Source organism: Chaetomium fimeti (genome assembly GCF_033439085.1).
Source record: "Chaetomium fimeti strain CBS 168.71 chromosome Unknown B0H64scaffold_4, whole genome shotgun sequence".
Classification (NCBI taxonomy): Eukaryota; Fungi; Ascomycota; class Sordariomycetes; order Sordariales; family Chaetomiaceae; genus Chaetomium; species Chaetomium fimeti.
Window position 1 is genome coordinate 773,419 of NW_026944332.1, and position 24,661 is coordinate 798,079.

The window sequence follows — 24,661 nt, forward strand, 5'->3', positions numbered from 1 at the left end:
TTAACCGCACGCATCAACCACCCACCACTGCGCCATCCGCTTGGTTTTGATTTTGGCCTTCGAATACCGAACCTATAACCCCATGGCGCCCGCACGGCGCCCGCACAGCGCACCAAACACAGCACTCATCCGATGCCAGCACCATCACAGTACCCAGGCGAGGGAGCCCTTCTGCTTCAAACTGTGTGTTCACATGCACTGCCTGCTGCTTGGAAATTCCTTATTATCTTCCAGGTCGCCGTTTTGCATCCCCAACTTTGCAAACTAGAGTGCTTGTTAACGCGATCTCGAAAAAGCGTAAACCTACTGCATCGAAAGGCACAACACATAGCTGGGACCCGATACTTACATTTCCAGGTACCTGGTATGTCTCTTTTCTATTGATTTCTCTTTGCGATAGTTTCCGTTTATTCTAAATCCGAAGGCAAAACAGAAACGCATTTACTGACATGTTAACATGCAGCCACCTTCGAATCCCCGATCCCACTGTGACCCTCCCCTACGCCCACTGGAAACAAATCGGACCCGACCTGCATCATGTCGGATCGCCGCTTTAAGACGCTGCTATCAAAGCTTTCGGGGCTTACCATTGTGGCGGAAGAACTCTTCCTCACAGACAACGACCGACTTCTTGTCGTCGCTCGTATCCTCGACATGCACCCTGCTGACGGTCCGGACCAGAGATTGGACAAGGAGACGCTCCACGATTCGCTACTCAAGCTGATGGAGACATGCCACGCCGAGAGGGATGCAATGTGGTTCAGGTCCCGTATGGAGCCTCGTTTCTGGATGCGCGTCCGAGCCAGCACTCCCTGGGCCGGTGGTCTAGACTTTGAGGTCCTCCGCACGTTGGCTCTTGGCCTCACCCAAGCCGCCTGGGCACACTTCAAGGACCCCAAGCGTAATAAGAACGGCGACCCACAGCCCTGCTGCAAACTCGCCATGGCGTCGCTCCAATTTGCCAGCGACATCAACGTATACGAGGGCCATCTTAAGCCCGAGAAGCTCAACGACATGAACTTTTCCGAATGGCGCGGGCCTGTTTATCTTGAGAATGGGAAGCGACTCCAAGGACGGAACAAGAAACTGACTACGACGCCCGTGTTCCCCATCTACCGCCACGACATTGCGTTTACTCCCCGCGCGGAGGGAAACTTGAGCCAAGATTACGACTTGACTGCGGACGAGCCCGAAATCTTCAAAATTCTAGTCCGTGTCTAATACGGAGACAGCGTCGAGCGAGGGACCGAAACCAAGGAAGTGAAACCAAGGGACGTAACCTATGACTACATGTACCTAGGTAGAGTCCGAAGCTTGAGCCGCGGGTAGCGCTGGAAGCTTACCTAGAACGGTAGAATGGATGATTTGTCTCGAGGAAGTTGTGTGTTGTGTCGCTGCATGTGCCGTGTCCATGGATTGTGGTGTGGTGTATTGAGAAGACGAATTGTACCGATCATATGTTGACGTGAAATTGTTTCCGAGAGCCAAAGGTCGAGCTGGGGTGTCGATTGACGTCGTCGGGTTAAGACTTGCCAAGGCCGGTTCCCGCGGCGCCGACCTAGCGACCGGGACTTCCGCAGCACACAACTTCGGCAGGGGCCCACACTCAAAAAGGCAAGTTTCTCCGTTTCATTCCTTATCATGCCATGAACAGATGGACATGAGATTTGATTCCCCACTCTCTTGATAACCCATCACATACATAGAGGGGGGACAAGAATATTCGGGGTGAGTCGCTAATTATCCCCCAAAGTGGACATGTTCCCTGCTAACCGTTTGCTGTCACTAAAGAGGTTGCCCCCGGCACACAACCGACAACACGCAACGAAACCTTGATACCATCAGTGGGCCAGCAAATACGAACACCGCAAATGCATGGCGTTCAGCTTGGGGCTGATATGACCCTGCATCACCAGGCGAGTGTTTAATTCCGCTGGCTATCTCGAGTGGAGTGAGTTAAGTCATCAGATGGTTCAAATTCTTCACCGGGAGCCAAATCCGGCTCTGCTCGGTCTGCGCCAGGCTTTATCCATACAACCCAAGGTGCCAACTCTGCGCCCCGCGTCGCCGTCGCTGAGTGATGCTCACGACAGGTTCCATTGCTGTCGTGATCACCTTCCGCATTCGCCTGCCCCGCCTTGCCTTAGCGGGGTTTGGCTTCCCCACAACTCGGAGAGATCCCCAGAGCCGCCGCCAGAAGTGCCGTGGAGAGCGGCACAGTGATTGCACAGAGGGAGCAGTGGAAGCCCAGAAGGCCTAGGCCCTGCTTGGACCTTGCAACGCTGGCTCGACTGGCTCGAGGCTGCCAGGGATGGTCTGCGGTTCCATCCCAGGCTGAGCCAGACTCGCCAGGTCTGGCTTGATTCCAAGTTACGCGTTTCCAGCCAAGCGGAGCCAAGGACGGTCCGTTACAGCCACCGAAGCTTGTCTGACAAGGCGCCAAGGATTGCACCATTTAAGGATGAGCCGGGAGCATTGCTTTTTGAGACACCGAGCGATGCCGCTCGCTCCCCACCAGTGTACATCTGTACGACCTTCCAAATCGCCCTGCCGTTGTCTGCGCAGGTGGCCCGAAGGCTGGCTTCCAGAAGACTGGCAGTAAGGCGGCCTCCCACTGCCACCCGGTCCCCTCCCACTCCCAAACCCCAGGGTCCATGTCACGATGGCGGCGCGCGAAGCAGACCGGACCGGGAGTGGCATGCAACTTCGATGAGCCGGGCACCCGGGGCAGTGCCATGCACGTCGCACGTTATCAGATGCCATTGGGGGGCCCGCTTTGACCTGCGTCCCCGGCCAGGCTCAGTCCCCCCCGAATGCTGTTGGCCGTCCCCAGCATGAAGTGACCCGGCATTGCCCGGTCAGACTTCCCAAGCCATCCCGGCCACTGCATCGTTGTTCCACTGGCTTGTTCCACTTTGGCAGACCGACGGGCGCCCGACGATAGCCTTCTTGCTTCCTACGCACCTCTAATCACATATTAATAATCCCCGAACCCGCCGCCCATAATCTTCCCTCCGTTCTCATACCATACCATATCCTACTCCCCCCTGCGCATCGAGTTTTGGCCCCATCTCAGCAGGATTGGTCAGGATTCCCTGTGGTCCTTCCGGCAAAGCGTGATCTTGGGCGGTTTTCGCGACACGACGAGCGCATCATGGCGAGGTTCTTTGCCAGGAGGCGCGGCGATGAGCAGGGCGAGAAGGCGCCCACGCCGGCGCAGGAGGTATCGCCGGCGGAACACAGCAGCGAGGAGGGTGCCGTCGATGAGGGGACCGAGGATGACCTGCACCGGGGAATGAAGCCTCGGCAACTGAGTCCGTGATACCTGCTTTGGAAGGGTTAGCATATGCTGATGCCACGCAGATATGATGGCCATTGCGGGCGCCATTGGAACCGGTAATCCCCGCCAGGCGCGCACCTCGAGGTGCAACCGACGATAGCTGACACTTTGCGCGCAGGTCTTGTTATCGGCACTGGCACGTCGTTAAAATTCGGCCCCGGCTCCCTCCTCATCGGATACGCCTTCATGGGCTTCGTCGTCTATGTGGTCATGGTCGCGCTTGGGGAGATGGGCGCCTGGCTGCCCATGAAAAAGAGTTTCTCCGGGTACGCATCGCGCTTCGTCGACCCAGCCATGGGGTTCGCGACGGGATGGAACTACTTCTTCAAATACATCATCGTGCTGCCGAACAACTTGACCGCGACGGGAATTCTGCTCCAAAAGTGGCGGCCAGATATCAATGTGTCGGTCTGGATCGTCGTCTTTGGCGTTTGCATCATCCTGCTCAATGTATGTACGCTCCGCCGCCCGTGTCATTGGAACCCGTTAGTACTGACTCCTACAAAGATGATTCACGTCTCCTTCTTTGGTGAAGCCGAGTTCTGGATGTCGCTCATCAAAGCCCTCGTCATCCTGATGCTGATCCTGCTTTGCTTCATCATCGCACTCGGCGGCGGCCCGAGCGGCGTGCGCACCGGCTTCTACTTTTGGCAGAACCCCGGCGCCTTTGCCCCGTACACGACGACAGTGGGCGGGGAGACCACTATCATCGGCGGCGACACCGGCCGCTTCCTCGGCGTCTGGGCGTGCATGGTGCAGGCTACGTTCGCCTACCTCGGCACGGAACTGGTCGGCGTGGCTTTTGGCGAGACCCCGAACCCGCGCAAGAACGTCCCGCGCGCCGTCAACCAGACCCTTCTGCGCATCGTCTTCTTCTACGTAGCCGGCGTGCTGGTCCTCGGCATGGCCGTGCCCTACAACAGCCCGCTGCTACTCGATGCCACGAAGAAGGGTACCAGCGGATGTACGTGGCCTTTGACCCCCACCCCCCAGCGCCTTTCCCCATTTAGAGTCATGCGATACTAACCGCTTGTACTCGCTCACAGTGGCCTCCCCTTTCGTTGTCGCCGCCCAGATCGCAGGTGTTAGCAAGCTCGACGACGCCGTCAACGGCCTGCTGCTCATCTTCACCATCAGCGCGGCCAACTCGGACATCTACCTGGCGTCGCGCACCGTCTGGGCGCTGGCCAAGGACGGGCAGGCACCACACCTGATGCAGCGCACCAACAAGCGCGGCGTGCCCATCCCCGCCGTCGCCCTCTCCTCCATCTTCATCGCGCTGGGCTTCATGAACGCGACCAAGTCGGCCGCCACCGTCTTCGGCTACTTCGTCTCGCTCGTCACCGTCTTTGGCGCCCTCAACTGGATCGCTGTGCTGGTCAGCTACCTGGCCATGATGAATGCCATGAAGGCCCAGGGCGTCCCCCGCGAGATCATGCCCTACCGCAATATCCTTCTGCCCTGGGGCGCCTACATCGCCCTGCCCATCACCACCCTGGTTATCGTCTTTAGCGGGTACTCGGCCTTCATTCCGCACTTCCAGGTCGACAAGTTCTTGACGGCGTATATTGGGATTCCGGTCTATGTTATTAATATATTTTGGTGGAAGTACGTCAAGAAGACCAAACGGGTCCAGCCGGTGGACGTGGATTTGGTGACGGGAAGGCGGACTTAAGAACCGGGGGGGGGGGACCTCTTAGCGTGGTGTTCGGCGCCAGGGGGGATCCTCAGGGGGGTCAGGCGATGGCTTTCAGAAATGCGTGAGTCTTGAGAGTGCGACCCGGAAATGACAGCTATGATTTCCGCTCGATGGCAACGGTCTTGCATGGTGCATTCTTCATTACATGGGGTTTTGAGAGTTTGGGAGTTCCAAGAAAGCCTCCGTCGTCATCCTCCACATTCGGTCCGGTTCGTTGGGTCTCAAGATCTGCTCGTTCGCACACCCGTTGCGTGGATAAATCGAGCCGCGAGTGGGACCGAAGCTGGACATGGAGAGCGCTTCCCCGACGATCGGACCCGACTGGGGCAACCAGCGCCGCACTTCCCGGCCGCATTTGCGCATGACGGACCCAGTTTTGATTCACTTTAAACACACCAGCCAACGACATCCTGGCTTGAGCCGCGTTTTCGTCGATCGTTTCTCAACTGCGCACAATTCGGGAACGAGGGGGGTTGTGGGGTATTTTGATACACGGGCCGTTCTACCTGTCGATCCAATATCGACCAGCAAGCGTAGGCTGACAATTCCATGTCTGTAAATGATGGAGGCATTTTGGGAATAGGGTCGACGGGACGTTTGGTACCGAGATCTGGGGGAATTCCGGGGAACCATGGTCTCCCGTGAGGTATATTTAGGGCACCTTCGTCGCTCTTATCCTATGTAGGGAGATCAGCTCAAGTCACACGTCCTGCCTGCACCCAGCTCGACTCTCAACCTTGCCCAAGATGAAGACCACCAGCACCGCCCTGCTCGCGACTGGCCTCCTGGCTCAGTACGCTACCGCCCACTCCATCTTCCAGCAGTCGGGCAGCGGCTCGATCGACTTCGACACAAAATGCACCCGCATGCCGGTGGGTGTCCTTTTATCAAGTCGGTCGTGGTCGGACCAACTGACATCCACAGCCCAGCAACTCGCCCGTCACGAGCGCGACTGGCGCTGACATTGTCTGCAACGTCGGCGGCACCAGCGGCATCGCCGAGGTTTGCGAGGTGAACGGTACGTTCCAGCCCCCCATCCGCTACCCTCCCTCCCACAGTTGACTGACATCTCTTCTTTTCCCAGCCGGCGATGAGTTCACCGTGGAGATGCACGCGCAGATGAACGACCGGTCCTGCTCCAACGAGGCCATCGGCGGGAACCACTTCGGGCCCGTCATGGTGTACATGAGCAAGGTCGACGACGCCACCTCGGCCGACGGCTCGAGCGAGTGGTTCAAGGTCGACGAGTTCGGCTACGACGCCAGCAGCAAGACCTGGGGCACCGACCTCCTCAACGAGAACTGCGGCAAGCGCAGCTTCAAGCTCCCCAGCAAGATCCCCGCGGGCGACTACCTCGTCCGTGCCGAGGCTATCGCCCTCCACACTGCCGGCCAGAGCGGCGGTGCTCAGTTCTACATGAGCTGCTACGTGAGTGATTGCCTCGGCGCCTTCAGGAATTATACCATGCTGACCATGTTTTCAAAATACAGCAAGTCAGGATCGCTGGTGGCGACGGCCAGCTCCCGGCGGGCGTCAAGTTCCCCGGTGCGTACAGCGCCTCGGACCCCGGCATCCTCGTCGACATCTGGGGCAACGGCTTCAGCGAGTACACCATCCCCGGCCCGGCCGTCATCGACCAGAGCTTCTTCTAAATTAGCGTGGTTACGGAGGGTCATGGGTGGTGAAGGGGTTGGGTGTTTGTGACTTATTGTAGGCAATGCCAGCTGCGCAGTGAAGTCAGGGGTTGGAATCAACTCTAGGAGGAAGAATCCCAACAATACCTATCATATGACCGCATTTGTGTTCTCGTGCCCCCTGACCACACCTCCCCCTTTTCGTCCTCGTGCCTCGCTGCCCCTGAGCTTGGCAACCCTAACCCATGGAAGGTCGAATGATGACGCAACCCCGTTGAGCCCGCAACCGGTGGGTTGTCCCTGACATGCTCCCTCCTTTTTTTCTATGAGACATCGTAAACACGTCCCGTGCATTCTCTTGCGCTTTTTATTATGTTCTCCAGTCCCGGACCGCGTTCCCTCGAGATCGCAGTCAACACTTCCACTCTCTTACACATGCGGGGTCTCCACTCTCTCCGCCCCGCTTGGATTCTCGCAGGAACTCCTGCACACACTCGCTGCCCCTCATTCTCACGCTCACTTTCAGCCGACCACCGGAACCCCACCACCCTCAACCACAACCTCAAAACCAACAAGTCGGGCACAACAACCCAACCATCACCACCACCGACACCACCATCTCATCACCACCCTTCACAACCCACCGCCACCAAAATGTCAAAACCCCAACCCCAACCCCCGGTCATCACCTCCATCACCGACCTCCCCACCGCCGACGCGAAATGGATCACCCTGCAGCGCATCTCCTACCGCGACCAGACCGGCACGGCGCGCACGTGGGAAGCCGCCTCGCGCAAGACGCGCGCGCAATCCGCCGGCGTAGACGCAGTCGCCATGGGCAACGTACTCCTACACCCTTCGCGCCCGCCCGCCACGCTGCTCGTCATCCAGTACCGCCCGCCGCTGGACGCCTTCACGGTCGAGTGGCCGGCGGGGCTGGTGGACGAGGGCGAGACGGCGGAGCGGGCGGCGGTGCGCGAGTTTCGGGAGGAGACGGGCTATGACTGCGAGGTGGTCAGCGTGAGCCCCGTGCAGGCGGCGGACCCCGGGTTGAGCAGCGCGAATATGCAGCTGGTGATGGTGGAGGTGCGGCTGGGGGAAGGGGAGCCGCTGCCGGAGCAGCGGCTGGAGGATGGGGAACATATCCAGCGCGTGGTCGTGCCGCTGGCGGAGCTGTATGGGAGGTTGGTGGAGTATAGTCGGAGGGAGAGGACGGTGGTGGCGGCGAAGTTGTTTCATTTCGCGGCGGGGATGGAGTTTGCGAAGACTAAGGGGAAGGAGTACGGGTTGTGAGGGGGGGTCATGGTGGTGAGGGCGGGGCCGGGTGGGCTGGACTCGTGCGTGTAGCTCTTGGAGCCAGTCGTCTAAGCCAGGATGCACTCCTCTGGGGGACTCGAAGGCAAGAGACAAGGCTTTGGTCGCGGTTATTCCCCAACCGAGGCTAGATGCGAACGTGCGGTAAAGAGCATTGGCATTCGAAGACAAGACTCATCCCAAGCAAAGTCCATCTCGCCTAGTTCACTCAAAGCTCGCTACAAATCAAAAACATCTAACCTGGGGCCATAGGTACTTTGATTTGGTTCAGGTTTGGCCATGTTCGGCCTGTTTGTTGTATGTAATGATTCAAACTGGAACAAACCAAATCCCCCGGCCACCCCCCATATATAGGTAACCGTGACCCCCCGCTACACCAACTTAGTGATTTTCAGTCATCGGGTCTATCAACTATATAAAAGGGCAGTACCGGTTTATCTACACCGCCCGGTTCTCCTTCCCGTGGATCTCCTGACCCAACCTTTCGAAACCTCGTGAGGTACCTCGCACCGCTCCGGGCTGCAGTCGTCCAAGCAGCCGCAGGTCGGCATGTGGATGAAAAAGGAGACGCCCTTGAGCGCAAAGCGCGGGTAGGTGTGGACTAACGAGCGGGGTTACGGCATCACGGGATGCCACACCTCGTACTTCTCGTCGGCAGGATGGAAGTGAGCAATGTCTTTGCCCGGTCAAATGGTTCGGTCGGGACGCAGATCTCCCAGTTCTGGCTACCTGTTCATCACACGAGCATTCTACCCACTCAAACGAACATAAACCGACCATGGGGACTCGGTTAGCGCCATACTAGACCAGCGCGTTTGCGCCGACGACGCAGCTGGGGATGCCGTCGACCGCTAGCGTGTTGATTGTCAAGGTCGCTTTACATAAATTGGCCGGGCAGAATGTCTGGTGGGTGTGAACGTATGTGCCCAACTACCTCCCTCCCTCGCGATCACAGGTGGGGCTTTGATACCCAATCTAACGGCGCGGGGCTCATGTGTTTGTGTGCGAATGCACAGAGACCCCGGCTGGGCTGATGAACGGGAGGAGGGCTTGGGGGGTTTTCGGAGACAAGACCCCACAGAAGTTGTCAAAGGGAAGCAGGCAAAAACTAACCGAATCGAACCGCAGAAGTTGAGCGGTTTCGAATAATTCAGTCGAAAGTTGTGGGCCGTGGCTGCAGGATGCCTCGAGATTCGGCAAAAGCCAAGACTGTTTCAGCTTTCGCAGTCTCCCGCCGAACGAAGCGGTGTGGAACCGGCGAGGTTCATCAACGGTAAAGAATCGGCATGACGGTCCCGCAGATTGAAATGACAGGAGTTCATGCTATTATTAGCACACCTGTTATTCCAAGCCCATCTCATGAAAGCGCTGGAAATGGCCGCCGCCGGGCTGCTGATGTTGTCTGCTAGGCAATACTACAATTCTTAGGAAGCGTCGGGTTTCTTGTTCAGGAAAGGCCCAAAAATAATCAACAAGCAGCCCAACCGCATGCAGTCACCTGTTCTCAAGCGGGGCCTGCAAACCCACCAAAGTCTGCCCCACCCTCGTGCACGGTTGCCAGGGCGCCAATCGTTAGCGCATGCGACGACCCAGGAGGTGTGACAACGGGGTGCCAAGCACAACACCCTCCTCTCGAAGGGGATCCTCGTTCCTCTGACATCGACGACACGGCCCTCGACAATCGACGACAATAGCCGCGCAATAGGTAGGTAAGAGTGTCGCGCGAAGCGACCACACGACATCAATAATCGGCGTCATTGAAGACCGCCACTTCCGTACGCCCGGAGGCCGAAATATCGACGACGACGCCCAGTCGGGTATGTTGTGTCTCTCGGTCGCAGCAAAAGGCGGAGGTTGTTGACCCAACTCTCGCCACGATCGCAGTGCTGCGAGCGATATACGGCCACACGGGACACACGACAAACAACACCCTTTCAGCCACGGCAATCTTTAGATCCGAATCGCTTGACGATAACGACAGACGAATTTCCTTTTGTTTGGTTGCGACAACCAATTCCACCGACTTGCAACACTCTTTTTCACCAGCTTTCCTTGCGCCGATTTGACACATGCGAAACCGCGCAGCGCACTACGCCGCAGCGTAAACCAGCCAAATGTCCGAGCCGCCGTCGTCACCCCCTAGAGCAGGAACCAGCGTGGAGGATGCCTTGGCGTGGTACAAGTCGCAATACGAGGTGCTGGAGGCGGAGCTGTCCGAATTTCAGGCCTCCAGCAAGGAACTAGAAGCCGAACTCGAGAAGGATCTGGATGCGGCCGACAAGCGCGAACGGTCGTTGCGGCAGAAGGCCGAGGGGTTGAGCTTCGAAGTGGAGGAGTGGAAGGTAGGCCTTTGCACCTGTTCCTCGGCGCCCGCGGTGCGCGAGGAGATCTCACTGACGCATCCCTGCAGCGCAAATACAAGGAGTCCAAGACAGAGGCGAACGCGGCCCAGAACACCCTCGAGAAGGAGATTACGATTCTCCGCGACACCAGCAGGACGCTTCAACTCAGGCTCCGCGACATCGAGGTGGCCAACGACGATTTCGAACGCCAGGCGCGGACTACCACCTCGTCCCTGGAAGATCTCGAATCCAAGTACAATGTCTCTATCGAGAGGGGAGTCATGCTGGAGGAGGAGATCAAGATTGGGGAGCAGGAGCGAGAGCAGTTGCGCGTCGAGGCGCAACGACTGCGAGAAGAGCTTGCCGACCTCAAGATCGAGGCCGAGATTCTGCAAGACAAGATCAAGAAACAAGAGTCTAGGCACCTCTCGAGCATCTCGACCGATATCTCCTCAATTCCCGGGTCCCCGTCGTTCTGCAACTCCCCACACTCGACCGCGAGCTCTCCGATGATTATGACACCGCCAGATCTCAAGTCGCTCTCCGCGGCGGACACTACTTCAGAACTCCAAGACCCGCCCTCGCCACCGATGTCGGATGCCTCCCTACCTTTACCCAAGATGGGGGGGCTAAAGACGCCCGCCCCTCAAAGAAGGAGCCGCCTCCCCTCGGCCGCCGACACCACCACGCCGAAACCGAGGTCTTTTACGGCGTCGACGTCCTCTTCTCGCCCAACGCGCGCAGTCACTACATCCAATGCGATGCGAACATCGGCCCAACGATCGTCGGCTGCGAGGTCCACCCGCACCTCCTCTCGCGGGGTACCAGCTTCTAACACTCTTACCCACATTCGCACACTCACCGCTCAGATGGAACGGCTCGAGGCCCGCGTGCAATCGGCGCGCTCCAAGCTGCCAGCGCCACCACCGGCCATAACGCCACCCCGCTCATCTCCCGGAGGCGGCATGGCAATGCCAGCTAGCATCACAATCCGCAGCCGTAAGCGGACCACCGGCTCCACCGCCTCCTCCAGCGCCGCCAGCTTCGCCGCCTCCGAAACACCTTCCCAATCCCGTCACGCCCCATCCGAGTCCCACAGCAGCATCTCCTCCAACAAGCACGTCCCCCGACTCAGCACGTCGGGCGTCTCGCGCCTATCCTTCGGCCCCCTCCCCAACCGCAACCCCACCAACCCCAACAACAACAACAACACCGAGCCCGACTATTCCCGCCCCAGCAGCCGAGCCAGCCTCTCGAGCTACACCCGCCCCGCCAGCCGCAACGACTCCCACCACCACCACACCCCCACCAGCAGCAGCATGCTGCCCCCGCGGCCCATGAGCCGCGCCAGCCTCTCCAGCAACCGCACCCCGCTCGCCACCGGCGGACCCAACAGACCCCGCAGCAGCCTCGGCCTGCACCACGGAAGCCACGCCCGCAGCGGCAGCATGAGCTATGCCAGCAGCATGGCGGCGGCGCCGACGGCCGAGGAGGAGGCGGATGAGTCGTTCGATGCCAGTTGTGTTGGTGGCGTCGGTGGTGGTACCGGTGGCGGTGGCGGGCGGTTGCGCACGCCTAGTAGGCGGGGGACGTTTAGCCGGCGGACGGAGATGGATGCTACCGTTTCGGGCAGCGGTGGCGGCGGTGGCGGCGGCGGCGGGTTGGGGACGGGGCTCCCGTTGCCGAGGCGGCTGAGCGGCGGGTCGGTGTCGTTGTCGGTCTCGGGGCGGCGCACTAGTGGTGCGAGCGCGCGGGTGCTGGAGGATTTGGGGGAGACTTATTGAGTTTTTCCATGGGGTTTTTGTTATGGGTGGTTGGTTGGTGAAGGGGTTTGGGGTTCGCTCAGGGAGATAGGTGGTGGGTAGGTTGCTTGGTGAGCGAGGTGTGTTCCAGGTTGCTTGGGAGGGAGGGGAGTGGGCTTCTGAACGGGGGGGTTGTTTACCGTGGGAGGTTTGTTCGCCTGAGCGGGTTGGACGGTACGCGCGGGAGGTTGGGCGGGGTTGGCTTCACCCAGTTTGGTTTTTGCCTGTCTCTGTTTGTCGATGCGGATACCTTGCTTGCGTGGCTTGGGCTTGGTTTGAGGGTTTGGGTTTGGGTTTGCGCCGGGCTGGGTTTGGGTTGGCCGGCGGAGGTGTTGATACGGAATACCTTATACACTTGACTTAATTTCTTTTGTAGTTTTGGTTCATTCATTTCTTTTTATACCTGTCCGAGTGTTTCTGTTGTCTGGTTCAACGCATGCCCCATCATTTCGTCACCTTTCTGGTTGATCTCGCTCGTAATGGTTTGGTCTGTACCTAGGTATTTGGACTCGAGTTTCTTATTTGGATTTATGCATAGCGCCTGGATTAAGCACTTCACAATACTTGTCGGAATGCCGTCTTGAACACCCAACGGACAATTCCCACGCTTCAGTGGCGACCGTTAGGCGACGGTGGTTTTCCGACCCAACCTTGCATTACCCGTGCATTACATTCCGGAATTCATACCCATGTACATGTACGTATGCACATCGCATAACTGTACATGTCTCTATTTGTATCACGGCCGGGTCTCGACGTGCAGCCATGTCATGCCCGTCATGTCCCTGCAGGAACCCCGGCAAGGCTAAACCAACATCGAGTTTGTCTCGGGCACTGTGCATAGCATACACCGGGCAGCCTGGCGCACATACTCGGTAGGGCTGAAGGGGGTCTCGGGGGTGAAGGTGAATGGCTGGATGGGGTCGCTGCCCTCGCATGGCATGTGGGTTATCGTACGATTTTGATGTCAGACGCCTGGTGGGGAACCGTTTGGCTGGGTCGCCTGGTCGGCTTGGCTGCGGGTGCGGTCTGGGGAACGGCACCCGGCCGAGATCGATCTCACTTTGCAGGTCTTCTTTCCCTGTTACGCCGTTATTTTGATGGCGGGGTGTTGTTTGGGATTGTCTCGGTCCGATCGTGAAATACGTTGCATGGGAAACGCGATTGTATGTAGAAGTGCCCACGTCACACCGTCACAAGGTGGCTGTCGCCGCACATGGGCCCGGCAGTTTAGGATTGCATGTATGTACGTAAGGTAGATAAACACCAAATATCTGTAAAGATATCCTCATTCAAGCCTGGAAAGAGCGACTGGCAGCTTGTATATTGACGTTTACTTCGCAATCAGCTTGACTTCGGACGCGGCGGAGCTCTTTCGGTATCTTCGCCGCGGCCCGGTCCGAGATGGTCGCAAAGTGCCTCACCTGCACGTCGCCGATGAAAGGGACGCCGTGGGGGAGGATAAGGTACCGAAAGCGGACGCATCGCGGACTGGAATCAACTGCAAAGCTGACCTGCGATGGCTTTCAGCGCACAGTTTCGGTGAGTTTGACTTCACCGGAGCCCGCGGATAACGACCAGGTCGGTGGAATATTCCAGTCAACGAGCGGGAGGAAGCGGACCAACTCTCAAACGGGTAATTTACTTGGTTATTGGAATCCCGATTGGCCGAGATAGGGGTCAGTCAGCCCTGACATCCATTCGCAAGTCTCGTTCCGGCAAACGCCCCGAACTCCAACAGAACGCTGGCCTCCGCTCATCTGATGAACTCGGTGTTGGTCGGATGAATGTTGGGGATCTGCGGGTCCAACTCCGGCCCCCCTTCTCCCCTTCAAGGACCCCACGCTGTTTCGACATTTCATCGATCGGGCTAGCCGGGGTGCCCGGCCCGAAGTGGGAACTCAACAATTGGGGAACCTCTGACAGCTGGCGAGTGCCATCGCTCAACAGCCACAATGCGCTCTTTTTATCGGGATGGGCCAAGCCAAATACGATTGAGTATCAAAAGAGATGGAATAGGCCTTGCATTGGACGCGAAACTGCGCTCAACACGCAGTTGCGTTGCCTTCTGGCAGTCATTGTCGAGTTTTGTCCGAACTTCCCCGGCTCTCCCGGGCCCGTGCTTGGATCCACCGGGCTGATGTTTGGTCAGGGGCCCAGCAATGAGCCGCAGGAAAATGGTTGAACGACGCAGAACGCGGCTTGGGTCTCGGATTTTGGTTGTTGAGACTGAGACTCGTCGTCCCGCCTGCCATGGACCCACTTATCTAAGTCCCGACTTGCTTTCTTGAACATACCACGTCCACGATCGGCTTGCTGCGAGTTAGGCGACGGCTCTGAACCAAAATTCGAAAGCGTGGAAAGGGCGGTAAAACAGCAACCCCGCCCTATGAACAATAAGGTTGCCATACATGGCAGCCCGCCACCTCTCGGACACCGGATGGCGCTGCCCGACTCCAGTGTTAGGTTTCTGGGAGGCTTGGCATATCCGGTCCGAAAGCTCCAGCGGAGGAAACACTGTGAAGGATAGTTGCGAAGAACAGGCACCCGCTTGGAAGACCTGGCCTGCGGTTAAGACTTAATGGTAGCATTTAAAACCTATCTCCATCCCGGGGAGGTCTGGGGCCACGGCGGAAGCGACACATCACGTTTCCGTGTCTTGATTACCCCAACCTCAACCCCCCGAACCGTTTTTGAATTGGCCGACGACTGTGTGTACAGATTAGGGACGACTCGACCGAACCCCGAGCCAGGAAGAGCGGGGCTCCCGCACGGTAGTACCCGGCCTTGAAGACCAGGAAAGCTGTGAGAAAGGAGACAACTGGGTGAATCAGATGTCCGGCTTTTGTAAAAAACAATCGGCCTTTTCAGGTACAAAAAGGCCATGCGCAATATTGGGGCCTTGGATCAATTTCTGTTTAAAAAATCAGTGTAAATACTTGGGAGTTTCGTGGGGTGCTCTGCTAGGACGGTGCGAGTCTATGGTTTTGCGCACTGTAATTTATGGTCCCCACCTACCCCATGCATGCAGAAAGAATCCCACCAGAAACTCTCAGATTGGCATTCATCAAGCCCGCTGCCCCCTTCCTGCCCAACGCGTGGTCGCCCTCCCGCTCCTTCCACTAATTCCACAAACTACCTGCGTGGCAACCACTGGGCACGAGATCGACCTTCGCTTCTTGTTCTTTGCTTTTTCGGTGGTCTCCCTGTTATAATCGGCGTTCGAGTCTCCATCCCTTGCTGACTTGCCCCGGGGCATTTGTCCACTCTCTCCCACGTTATCTTACCTGGCGAGGAACCATTCTTCTTTCAGGAAGCTCGCGCGGCGCACTAAGGTTCGACTTATTCCTGACCTTACATGGTAGAATTGGGGAATGCTGACGGCAGGACATGAGGTATAGGGCCCCCCAAACAACCCTTTTTCGGAACCCAAGCACATTCCGGGAAACCATCGGACTCCCGATCCCTGCCTGCTCCGAGTCTTACACCCACCCTTGCGGTTTGCACAAAGCGGTACAACTCGGCCGAATATTAATATTTCGTTCGTGATCTTGACGATTTATACCGAAAGCGACAATGGCGGAAACAAACGGCCATGCGAACGGCGTCGCAACAACGTACGCCGAGGCCCATAGCCTCCCTTCGCACTTCATCGGCGGTAACAAGCTGGAGAATGCTCCCGCTTCCAAAGTCAAGGAGTTCGTGGCCAGCCACAATGGCCACACGGTCATTACCAACGTGAGTGTGCCCAATACCCCACGCCTGGGGGTTACGACCCCGCCCAAGTGCCCAGCTGACAACCACTGCCTCCCTCCAGGTGCTGATCGCCAACAACGGTATCGCCGCCGTTAAGGAGATCCGATCGGTACGAAAATGGGCGTACGAGACGTTCGGCGATGAGCGGGCTATCAAGTTTACCGTCATGGCCACACCGGAAGATCTCCAAGCAAACGCCGACTACATCCGCATGGCAGACCATTATGTGGAGGTCCCTGGTGGCACAAATAATCACAACTACGCCAATGTCGAGCTCATCGTTGACGTCGCAGAGCGTATGGACGTCCATGCGGTTTGGGCAGGATGGTGAGTCCGCCATGAACGGCCGACGGTGGTTGAGATCTGACGCTAACGAATAACCGATTAGGGGCCATGCATCCGAAAACCCAAAGCTCCCCGAATCTCTCGCAGCATCACCAAAGAAGATTGTCTTCATCGGCCCTCCTGGCTCCGCAATGCGGTCGCTTGGTGACAAGATTTCATCAACCATTGTCGCCCAACACGCGGACGTGCCCTGCATTCCCTGGTCTGGCACTGGCGTCAGCGATGTCAGCGTTGACGACAAGGGGATCGTGACCGTTCCCGACGATATCTACCTCAAGGGATGTGTGAACTCCTGGGAGGAGGGCCTGGAGAAGGCCAAGGAGATCGGCTTCCCCGTCATGGTCAAGGCATCCGAAGGTGGCGGCGGCAAGGGTATCCGGAAAGTGATGGATGAAGAGAACTTCCAGGAGCTGTATAAGGCGGCAGCTAGCGAGATTCCCGGCTCGCCCATCTTCATCATGAAGTTGGCGGACAGCGCCAGGCACTTGGAGGTTCAATTACTCGCTGATCAGTACGGCAACAACATTTCGCTCTTCGGCAGAGACTGCTCGGTCCAGCGGAGACACCAAAAGATTATCGAGGAGGCCCCCGTCACGATCGCCAAGCCCACCACCTTTAAGGCCATGGAGGACGCCGCAGTCCGCCTCGGCAGACTCGTCGGCTACGTCTCTGCCGGAACCGTCGAGTATCTCTACTCGCACGCCGACGACAAGTTCTACTTCCTGGAGCTCAACCCCCGTCTCCAGGTCGAGCATCCGACAACAGAGATGGTCAGCGGCGTCAACCTGCCTGCTGCCCAACTTCAGGTTGCGATGGGTCTCCCCCTTCACCGTATCCGAGACATCCGGCTTCTGTATGGTGTTGACCCCAAGACGTCGACGGATATCGACTTTGAGTTCAAGAGCCCGGAGAGCGAGAAGACACAGAGGCGCCCGACGCCCAAGGGCCACACCACCGCTTGCCGTATCACGTCCGAGGACCCGGGCGAGGGCTTCAAGCCGTCCAACGGTGTGCTCCACGACCTGAACTTCCGCTCGAGTTCGAATGTGTGGGGTTACTTCTCTGTCGGTTCCGCCGGTGGTATCCACAGTTTCTCCGACTCTCAGTTCGGTCACATCTTTGCCTACGGCGAGAACCGCGCCGCCTCCCGGAAACACATGGTTGTTGCCCTAAAGGAGCTCAGTATCCGCGGCGATTTCCGCACTACTGTCGAATACCTAATTAAGCTCCTCGAGACAGACGCCTTTGAACAAAACACAATCACAACCGGCTGGCTTGATGAGCTGATCTCCAAGAAGCTCACTGCTGAGAGGCCCGACACCATGCTCGCCATTGTCTGCGGCGCTGTCACGAAAGCCCATATCACTAGCGAGGGGTGTATCGCCGAGTACCGCGGCGGTCTTGAGAAGGGCCAGGTTCCCGCCAAGGATATCCTTAAGACCGTTTTCCCCGTCGACTTCATTTACGAGGGGTACCGCTACAAGTTTACCGTTACACGCTCCAGTACCGACAGCTACCGCCTTTTCATCAACGGTTCCAAGTGCACCGTCGGCGTGCGCGCCCTCAGCGATGGTGGTCTCCTTGTGCTCCTTAATGGCCGCAGTCACAACGTCTACTGGAAGGAAGAAGTTGCTGCCACGCGCATGTCCGTCGACGGCAAGACATGCCTGCTCGAACAGGAGAACGACCCCACCCAGCTGCGGTCTCCCTCTCCTGGCAAGCTCGTCAAGTACAGTGTTGATAACGGCGCCCACGTCCGGTCCGGCCAGACCTTTGCCGAGGTCGAAGTTATGAAGATGTACATGCCCCTTATCGCCCAGGAGGATGGTATTGTGCAGCTCATCAAGCAACCGGGCGCAACCCTCGAGGCCGGTGATATTTTGGGCATCCTCGCGCTCGATGACCCTAGCCGTGTTAAGCAAGCGCAGGCTTTCCTGGGTCAACTTCCGCAGTACGGCAACCCGGTCGTCGTTGGCAACAAGCCCTCGCAAGTCTTTTCTTTGAAGTACAACACGCTCGCCAACATCCTTATGGGCTTCGATAACCAGGTCGTCATGCTTGACACCCTGAAGGAGCTCGTCACGGTCCTTCGCGACGACAAGTTGCCCTACAGCGAGTTCTCGGCTCAGTTCTCTGCCCTACATGCTCGCATGCCCCAAAAGCTTGATGCCCAGTTCACCCAGGCTCTGGAGCGTGCTCAGCAGAGGCAGGTTGAGTTCCCCGCCCGGAACCTCATGAAGGTATTCCAGAAGTGGATCGACGACAACATCCCTGTCAAGGCGGACGCTGAGCTGCTCAGGACCACCCTGGCACCGCTCACTGACATTCTTGACCTCTACGCCGACGGCCAAAAGTCCCGCGAGCTGAACGTGATCGCGGACTTACTGTCGCAGTACGCAGATGTTGAGCGTCTTTTCTCTGGCCGCCGCTTGCAGGACGAGGAGGTGATCCTGAAGCTTCGGGACCAGAACAAGGATGACATTCAGAAGGTTGTGCAGACCGTCCTCTCTCATAGCAGGATTGCCGCCAAGAACTCTCTGGTGCTCGCCATCCTCGACGAATACCGTCCTAACAAACCCAACGTTGGGAATGTCGGCAAGGCCCTCCGGCCCGTCCTGCGGAAGCTGGCTGAGCTCGAGTCCCGCCAAACAGCCAAGGTCTCGCTCAAGGCTCGCGAGATCCTCATTCAGTGCGCCCTCCCGTCTCTCGAAGAGCGGACCGCCCAAATGGAACACATTCTTCGCTCGTCCGTCGTTGAGTCCCGCTACGGTGAAACCGGCTGGGATCACCGCGAGCCGAACTTGGAAGTCATCAAGGAGGTCGTCGACTCCAAGTACACCGTCTTTGACGTCTTGACGCTGTTCTTTGCCCACGAGGATCCCTGGGTGTCCTTGGCCGCCCTGGAAACCTACGTCCGTCGTGCTTACCGTGCCTACAATCTCAAGAAGATCGAGTACCAAACCGACGAAACCGATACGCCTGCCTTTGTGTCCTGGGACTTCGCCCTCCGCAAGATTGGCCAGTCCGAGTTTGGGCTGCCCGTTCAATCAGCCGCTCCGTCCACGCCTGCGACGCCGATTGACCAGACCTTCTCGAGGATCAGCTCCATTAGCGACATGTCGTATCTGTCCCAGCGGACACGGGAGGAACCGGTTCGGAAGGGTGTCATCATCCCTTGCAAGTATCTCGACGATGCCGAGGATATGCTTTCGAGGGCGCTCGACACACTTCCCATGCTAGGGAACCGCAGAAGGGTCGCAAACCCACTTGCCGCCCTCAGCGACATGCGTCGGCCGGCCCCACCCCCTCGCCTTGACAGCATGGATGAGCTTTCTGCCGTGGTCAACGTCGCAGTCCGGGACGCTGAGGGCCGCAGTGATGAGGAGACATTGAAGGATATCCTGCCTTTGGTCGAGCAATTCAAGGACGACCTCTTCTCCCGCCGTGTCCGCCGCCTCACGTTCATTTGCGGTCGGAACGATGGCTCGTACCCTGCTTACTACACCTTCAGAGGGCCCCAATACATCGAAGACGATAGCATTCGTCATATCGAGCCGTCTCTTGCTTTCCAGCTCGAGCTCGCCCGTCTCTCCAAGTTCAAGATCAAGCCAGTTTTCACCGAGAACAAGAACATCCACGTCTATGAGGGCATCGGCAAAGACGTCGAGACCGACAGGCGCTTCTTCACCCGTGCCGTCATCCGCCCGGGCAGGCTCCGTGACGAGATCCCCACTGCCGAGTACTTGATCTCGGAGGCGGATCGGGTGATCAACGACATTTTCGACGCCCTCGAGATCATCGGCACGAGCAACTCGGATTTGAACCACATGTTCATCAACTTCAGCCCCATCTTCCAGTTGCAGCCGCAGGAGGTCGAGCACTCGTTGCAGGGCTTCTTGGACCGGTTCGGCCCTCGCGGTTGGCGCCTGCGCGTGGCGAATGTCGAAATCCGTATTATTTGTACGGACCCCGCCACCGGGCAGCCTTATCCCCTCCGTGTCATCATCACGAACACTTCAGGGTATGTCATCCAAGTTGAGATGTACGCCGAGCGCAAGTCGGAGAAGGGCGAGTGGGTGTTCCACTCTATCGGCGGTACTACCAAGATCGGCGCGATGCACTTGCTTCCCGTCTCGACGCCCTATCCGACCAAGAACTGGCTGCAGCCCAAGCGGTACAAGGCCCACATCATGGGCACCCAGTATGTCTACGACTTCCCGGAGCTCTTCCGCCAGGCGATCCAGAACAGCTGGACCACCGTTGTCAAGGCACAACCTTCCCTGGCGGGTGACCAGCCGGCCACCGGCGAGTGCATCGACTATAACGAACTCGTGCTAGACGATCAAGACAACTTAGCCGAGGTGTCTCGCGAGCCTGGTACCAACTCGTGCGGTATGGTTGGTTGGCTCATCAAGGCCCGTACGCCCGAATACCCCAAGGGTCGCCGGTTCGTCGTCGTTGCCAACGATATCACCTACAACATTGGCTCCTTTGGTCCCAAGGAGGACAACTTCTTCTTCAAGTGCACGGAGCTAGCCCGCAAGCTAGGTATCCCGCGCATCTACCTATCGGCAAACTCCGGTGCGCGCCTGGGCCTCGCCAACGAGCTGATGCCTCACTTCAGCGTCGCTTGGAACGATGCCGAGAAGCCCGAGGCTGGCTTCAAGTACCTGTATCTCAAGGACGAGGCCAAGCGTCGGTTTGAGAATGAGGTCATCACCGAGGAGGTCACGGAGGATGGGGAGAAGCGCCACAAGATTGTGACCATCGTCGGTGCCGAAGACGGTTTGGGCGTCGAATGCTTGCGCGGTTCCGGCTTAATCGCAGGTGCCACGAGCAGGGCTTACAGCGACATCTTCACCTGCACGCTCGTGACCTGCCGCTCTGTTGGTAAGTTCATGTCCCGCAAACCCCGTCTCTTGTCTCACGCAAGCTAACTTGTTTAGGTATTGGTGCGTACCTCGTGCGTCTTGGCCAGCGTGCCGTGCAAATTGAGGGCCAACCGATCATCCTCACCGGTGCTCCGGCGCTCAACAACCTGCTCGGTCGCGAGGTCTACACGTCCAACCTGCAACTCGGTGGCACTCAAATCATGTACCGCAATGGTGTCTCTCACTTGACTGCCAACGACGACTTTGCCGGCGTCTCGAAGATTGTTGAGTGGATGTCTTTCATCCCCGACAAGCGCAACAGCCCCCTCCCCATTCGGGCGAGCATTGACGACTGGGATCGCGATGTCGTCTACACCCCGCCGCAAAAGCAGCCTTACGATGTCAGGTGGATGATTGCTGGCAAGCAGGACGAGGATGGCTTCCAGCCCGGCCTGTTCGACAAGGACTCCTTCGTCGAGACTCTGGGTGGCTGGGCTCGCACTGTGGTGGTCGGTCGCGCCCGTCTCGGCGGCATCCCCATGGGTGTTATTGGCGTCGAGACCCGCTCGGTCGAAAACATCACGCCCGCCGATCCTGCCAACCCTGACTCGATCGAGCAGCTGACGAACGAGGCCGGCGGCGTATGGTACCCCAACTCGGCCTTCAAGACGGCTCAGGCCATCAACGACTTCAACCATGGTGAGCAGCTCCCGCTCATGATTCTCGCCAACTGGCGTGGTTTCTCGGGCGGTCAGCGCGACATGTACAACGAGGTTCTCAAGTACGGCTCTTTCATCGTGGATGCCTTGGTCAAGTTCGAGCAGCCCGTGTTCATCTACATCCCGCCCTTCGGGGAACTGCGTGGTGGCTCGTGGGTCGTCGTGGACCCGACCATCAATACCACGTTCATGGAGATGTATGCGGACGTGGAGGCCCGCGGCGGTGTCCTTGAACCTGAGGGCATCATCGGCATCAAGTATAAGAAGGACAAGCAGCTCGAGACGATGGCCCGCCTCGACCCTCTGTACTCCAACCTCAAGAAGCAGATGGCCAGGGAGGGTCTGTCCAAGGAGGAGGCGGACGATATCAAGAAACAGATGACGGAGCGCGAGCACCAGCTCCTCCCGGTCTACGCCCAGATCAGCCTGCAATATGCCGACCTACACGACCGCGCCGGGCGCATGAAGGCCAAGGGTGTCATCCGCGAGGTGCTGGAGTGGCGCGAAGCCCGCCGCTTCTTCTACTGGCGCGTGCGCAGGAGACTCAACGAGGAATACACCCTTCGTCGTATCAACAACGCCACCGCGCCGGGTGGTGCCCACGCCAAGGACGTGGCCGCCCACGCGCTGGTCTCGGCCGAGGCCCGCAAGCGCCACCTGCACCTGCTCGAAGCCTGGTCCGGCATCCCCAACTTTGCCACTGATGACCGGGCCGTGGCCGAGTGGTACGAGGCCAACAGGAAGCTGGTGCACGACAAGGTGGACGCGCTCAAGAAGGAGGCCATCGCCGCCGAGATGAGGGATCTCGTGCGCGTCGGCAGCGACGGCGCTGACGCCACCGACGGTGCTGCGTGGAAGGGTGTCCGCGACATGCTGCGCGTGATGCCGGTGGAGGAGCGGGATAAGGTCCTTGAGTTTTTGAAACAGGTTTAGGTTTGCTTGGTTGGTGACGGCTGGGGGCGGTTTGGGTGTGGAAACAGTGGTTAGTTAGACTTGGGGGTTGGCGGGTAGAGGACCGGGGCGGCCTGTGTGATGATGGCTTGGCTTGGCTTGTATGGTTAGCGTGGCGAGTAAATGATGATTTTGCTATTTGGTACTGCGTTTTGCTGTGGTTTGTTCTGTGACTGTGCTCTTTTTGTGGTGGATTCGTGACTGGTCTGGTTGGCTTGTGTTACTCGTGGTCTCGTGGGAGGGAGTAAGCCAAGTAAGCCAAGTTTGGGTTTCTAACGTCCAGTTCTTCAAAGTAGGGGGGCAGACACGAACCGGCTCTGGCGTCGGCCAGTGTTCCCTCCTTTGGGTGTGTCACGGGAACCGGGACGTGGGTGGGTTTCTGTTACAGCAGACGGGTATATTTACTATCCGTTCTCACTGGTTCCCCAACGGGAGTCGGTTTCCGTTTTGGAATCCGCGACGGATTTCTTGTCAACTGTCAACACTGCCACTCTTCCCCTGGGTCTGTCGATAACTTCATATCGTGGAAGGTAACCGCACCAAGGGCAGCACTGGGCATGCCAGACCGAGGGGTTATCAAATGGCAGACTGCTTCCCCTTTGCCAGGCCCCTCAAGTCTTACCTATTCGCTGTCTTTGGCATCTACCATGAATATCATGGAATGACTCAGGTCGTCCGCGGTTACCCAAACACCAAACAGTCTATGTATACTAACTATTGGGGGTCCCATATTCAGCCAGGGCTGCTCGCATGGTTGGCGTTACGGACGGGCATGGCCCGCGCCCTGCCTCCCGTAGGCAATCGACATGGAACCTCATCTCACTACCACCAAAGGATGGCGTGGCTCGTGCTGGGGTTCCGCAGATCGAACACGACACATGGAATATTTCCGTTTGCGTCACGGCTAGGATCTTGAAGGATTGGTAATATCTTCGCGCACTAAACATAGTGTAGCAAGTGAAACGTGGGAGCATGCGGCTCGTGATAGGTTGTGCAGGTCAGAGTGGACACATGGGGTTTGTGTTCAGTCGCAATGCTGCCGGTAAGGGTGCTATGCAAAAGTTGTTTTCATAGTTGCCATTGTAGGGGTCGTTGGCGTTGTCGACGTGTGGGACTCGCGATAGTAGAGTCGGTGGGAAAACGTGTGTGGAATGTTGTGTGTGGGAGGAAAAGCTAGCTAGCCCTGCCACTGCGGGAGGATGTGGGCGGTTGCCCTGCACGTGAGGTGGGCCAGGGAAGGCCCCACCTCTCACACGACGGGGTTTATAATGTTAGTGGTAAAGCTTTGTTCCTGTCTATGAAGTTAGGATTTGTGAGGCCATGTAGCGGAACGCCGTCAGAAGGCTGATAATCTCCTTGCGGCTTCGTCTCACTACTGTACAAGTAGCAACACTGCGGCTCGTGGTGGGTTGTACAGATCTGAGACAGCACGTAGAGTTTGTCTCTAGCCGTGATCACCACGGATACTGGCTGTGGTGGTCGCAGCAACGTTTTGGTGACATCTCCTTTTTAGGAACATCTGAGCATTGTGAAAAGGGACAGAGCGACCATGGGTACTCAGCTTGTGTTTGCCTCTGATAAAATATTGATTGAGAGTGACGTTGGCTCACAGCTGGAATAGCTGAGGAATGAACCCCTTACACCTTGACCTAACGTTCTTGACTCATCACGGTTAACTAACGAGCCGATGTTTCAAGACACAAGCACTAAGGAAAGCTTACACACTGCTCTGGTTGTATTTATGACACATATCGGGCATTCCGCCTGCGGAGCTAGGTGTATGGGGTTATCTGGGTGTCAGAGAATGACATATAAATATACTCTGGCCTCAACCATTCACTTGGTTCTTTGCAGTCGGATATCATATTATCATCAAGCCGCCCTCATA

At 57.7% G+C, this 24,661-nt stretch overlaps 6 protein-coding genes across 6 annotated transcripts; all 6 read left to right on the forward strand.

The window, feature by feature from the left end:
* Positions 1 to 359: 359 nt before the first annotated feature.
* On the forward strand, positions 360 to 1,514 carry B0H64DRAFT_394992 (uncharacterized protein). The gene is made up of 2 exons (XM_062803722.1): positions 360 to 1,039; positions 1,092 to 1,514. The coding sequence occupies exons 1-2, from the start codon at positions 538 to 540 to the stop codon at positions 1,157 to 1,159; spliced, it is 570 nt and encodes a 189-aa protein (XP_062658834.1). The 5' UTR covers positions 360 to 537; the 3' UTR covers positions 1,160 to 1,514.
* A 1,445-nt stretch (positions 1,515 to 2,959) lies between these two features.
* On the forward strand, positions 2,960 to 5,074 carry B0H64DRAFT_144256 (amino acid permease/ SLC12A domain-containing protein). Its single transcript, XM_062798321.1, has 5 exons — positions 2,960 to 3,314; positions 3,364 to 3,396; positions 3,459 to 3,790; positions 3,848 to 4,304; positions 4,387 to 5,074. Exons 1-5 carry the CDS (start codon positions 3,155 to 3,157, stop codon positions 5,013 to 5,015), a joined length of 1,611 nt encoding a protein of 536 aa, XP_062658835.1. The 5' UTR covers positions 2,960 to 3,154; the 3' UTR covers positions 5,016 to 5,074.
* Positions 5,075 to 5,609: 535 nt separating this feature from the next.
* B0H64DRAFT_144258 (glycosyl hydrolase family 61-domain-containing protein) lies at positions 5,610 to 6,833 on the forward strand. The gene is made up of 4 exons (XM_062798322.1): positions 5,610 to 5,911; positions 5,964 to 6,057; positions 6,124 to 6,467; positions 6,530 to 6,833. Exons 1-4 carry the CDS (start codon positions 5,786 to 5,788, stop codon positions 6,689 to 6,691), a joined length of 726 nt encoding a protein of 241 aa, XP_062658836.1. The 5' UTR covers positions 5,610 to 5,785; the 3' UTR covers positions 6,692 to 6,833.
* Positions 6,834 to 6,931: 98 nt separating this feature from the next.
* B0H64DRAFT_395000 (NUDIX hydrolase domain-like protein) lies at positions 6,932 to 7,983 on the forward strand. Its single transcript, XM_062803723.1, has one exon. It carries the CDS (start codon positions 7,046 to 7,048, stop codon positions 7,964 to 7,966), a length of 921 nt encoding a protein of 306 aa, XP_062658837.1. The 5' UTR covers positions 6,932 to 7,045; the 3' UTR covers positions 7,967 to 7,983.
* A 1,625-nt stretch (positions 7,984 to 9,608) lies between these two features.
* B0H64DRAFT_340717 (NUDE protein) lies at positions 9,609 to 12,227 on the forward strand. The gene is made up of 2 exons (XM_062801233.1): positions 9,609 to 10,329; positions 10,398 to 12,227. The coding sequence occupies exons 1-2, from the start codon at positions 10,102 to 10,104 to the stop codon at positions 12,111 to 12,113; spliced, it is 1,944 nt and encodes a 647-aa protein (XP_062658838.1). The 5' UTR covers positions 9,609 to 10,101; the 3' UTR covers positions 12,114 to 12,227.
* Positions 12,228 to 15,279: 3,052 nt separating this feature from the next.
* B0H64DRAFT_358838 (acetyl-CoA carboxylase) lies at positions 15,280 to 22,927 on the forward strand. Its single transcript, XM_062801658.1, has 5 exons — positions 15,280 to 15,466; positions 15,533 to 15,869; positions 15,949 to 16,214; positions 16,276 to 21,122; positions 21,179 to 22,927. The coding sequence occupies exons 2-5, from the start codon at positions 15,708 to 15,710 to the stop codon at positions 22,753 to 22,755; spliced, it is 6,852 nt and encodes a 2,283-aa protein (XP_062658839.1). The 5' UTR covers positions 15,280 to 15,466; positions 15,533 to 15,707; the 3' UTR covers positions 22,756 to 22,927.
* The last annotated feature ends 1,734 nt before the right edge of the window (positions 22,928 to 24,661 follow it).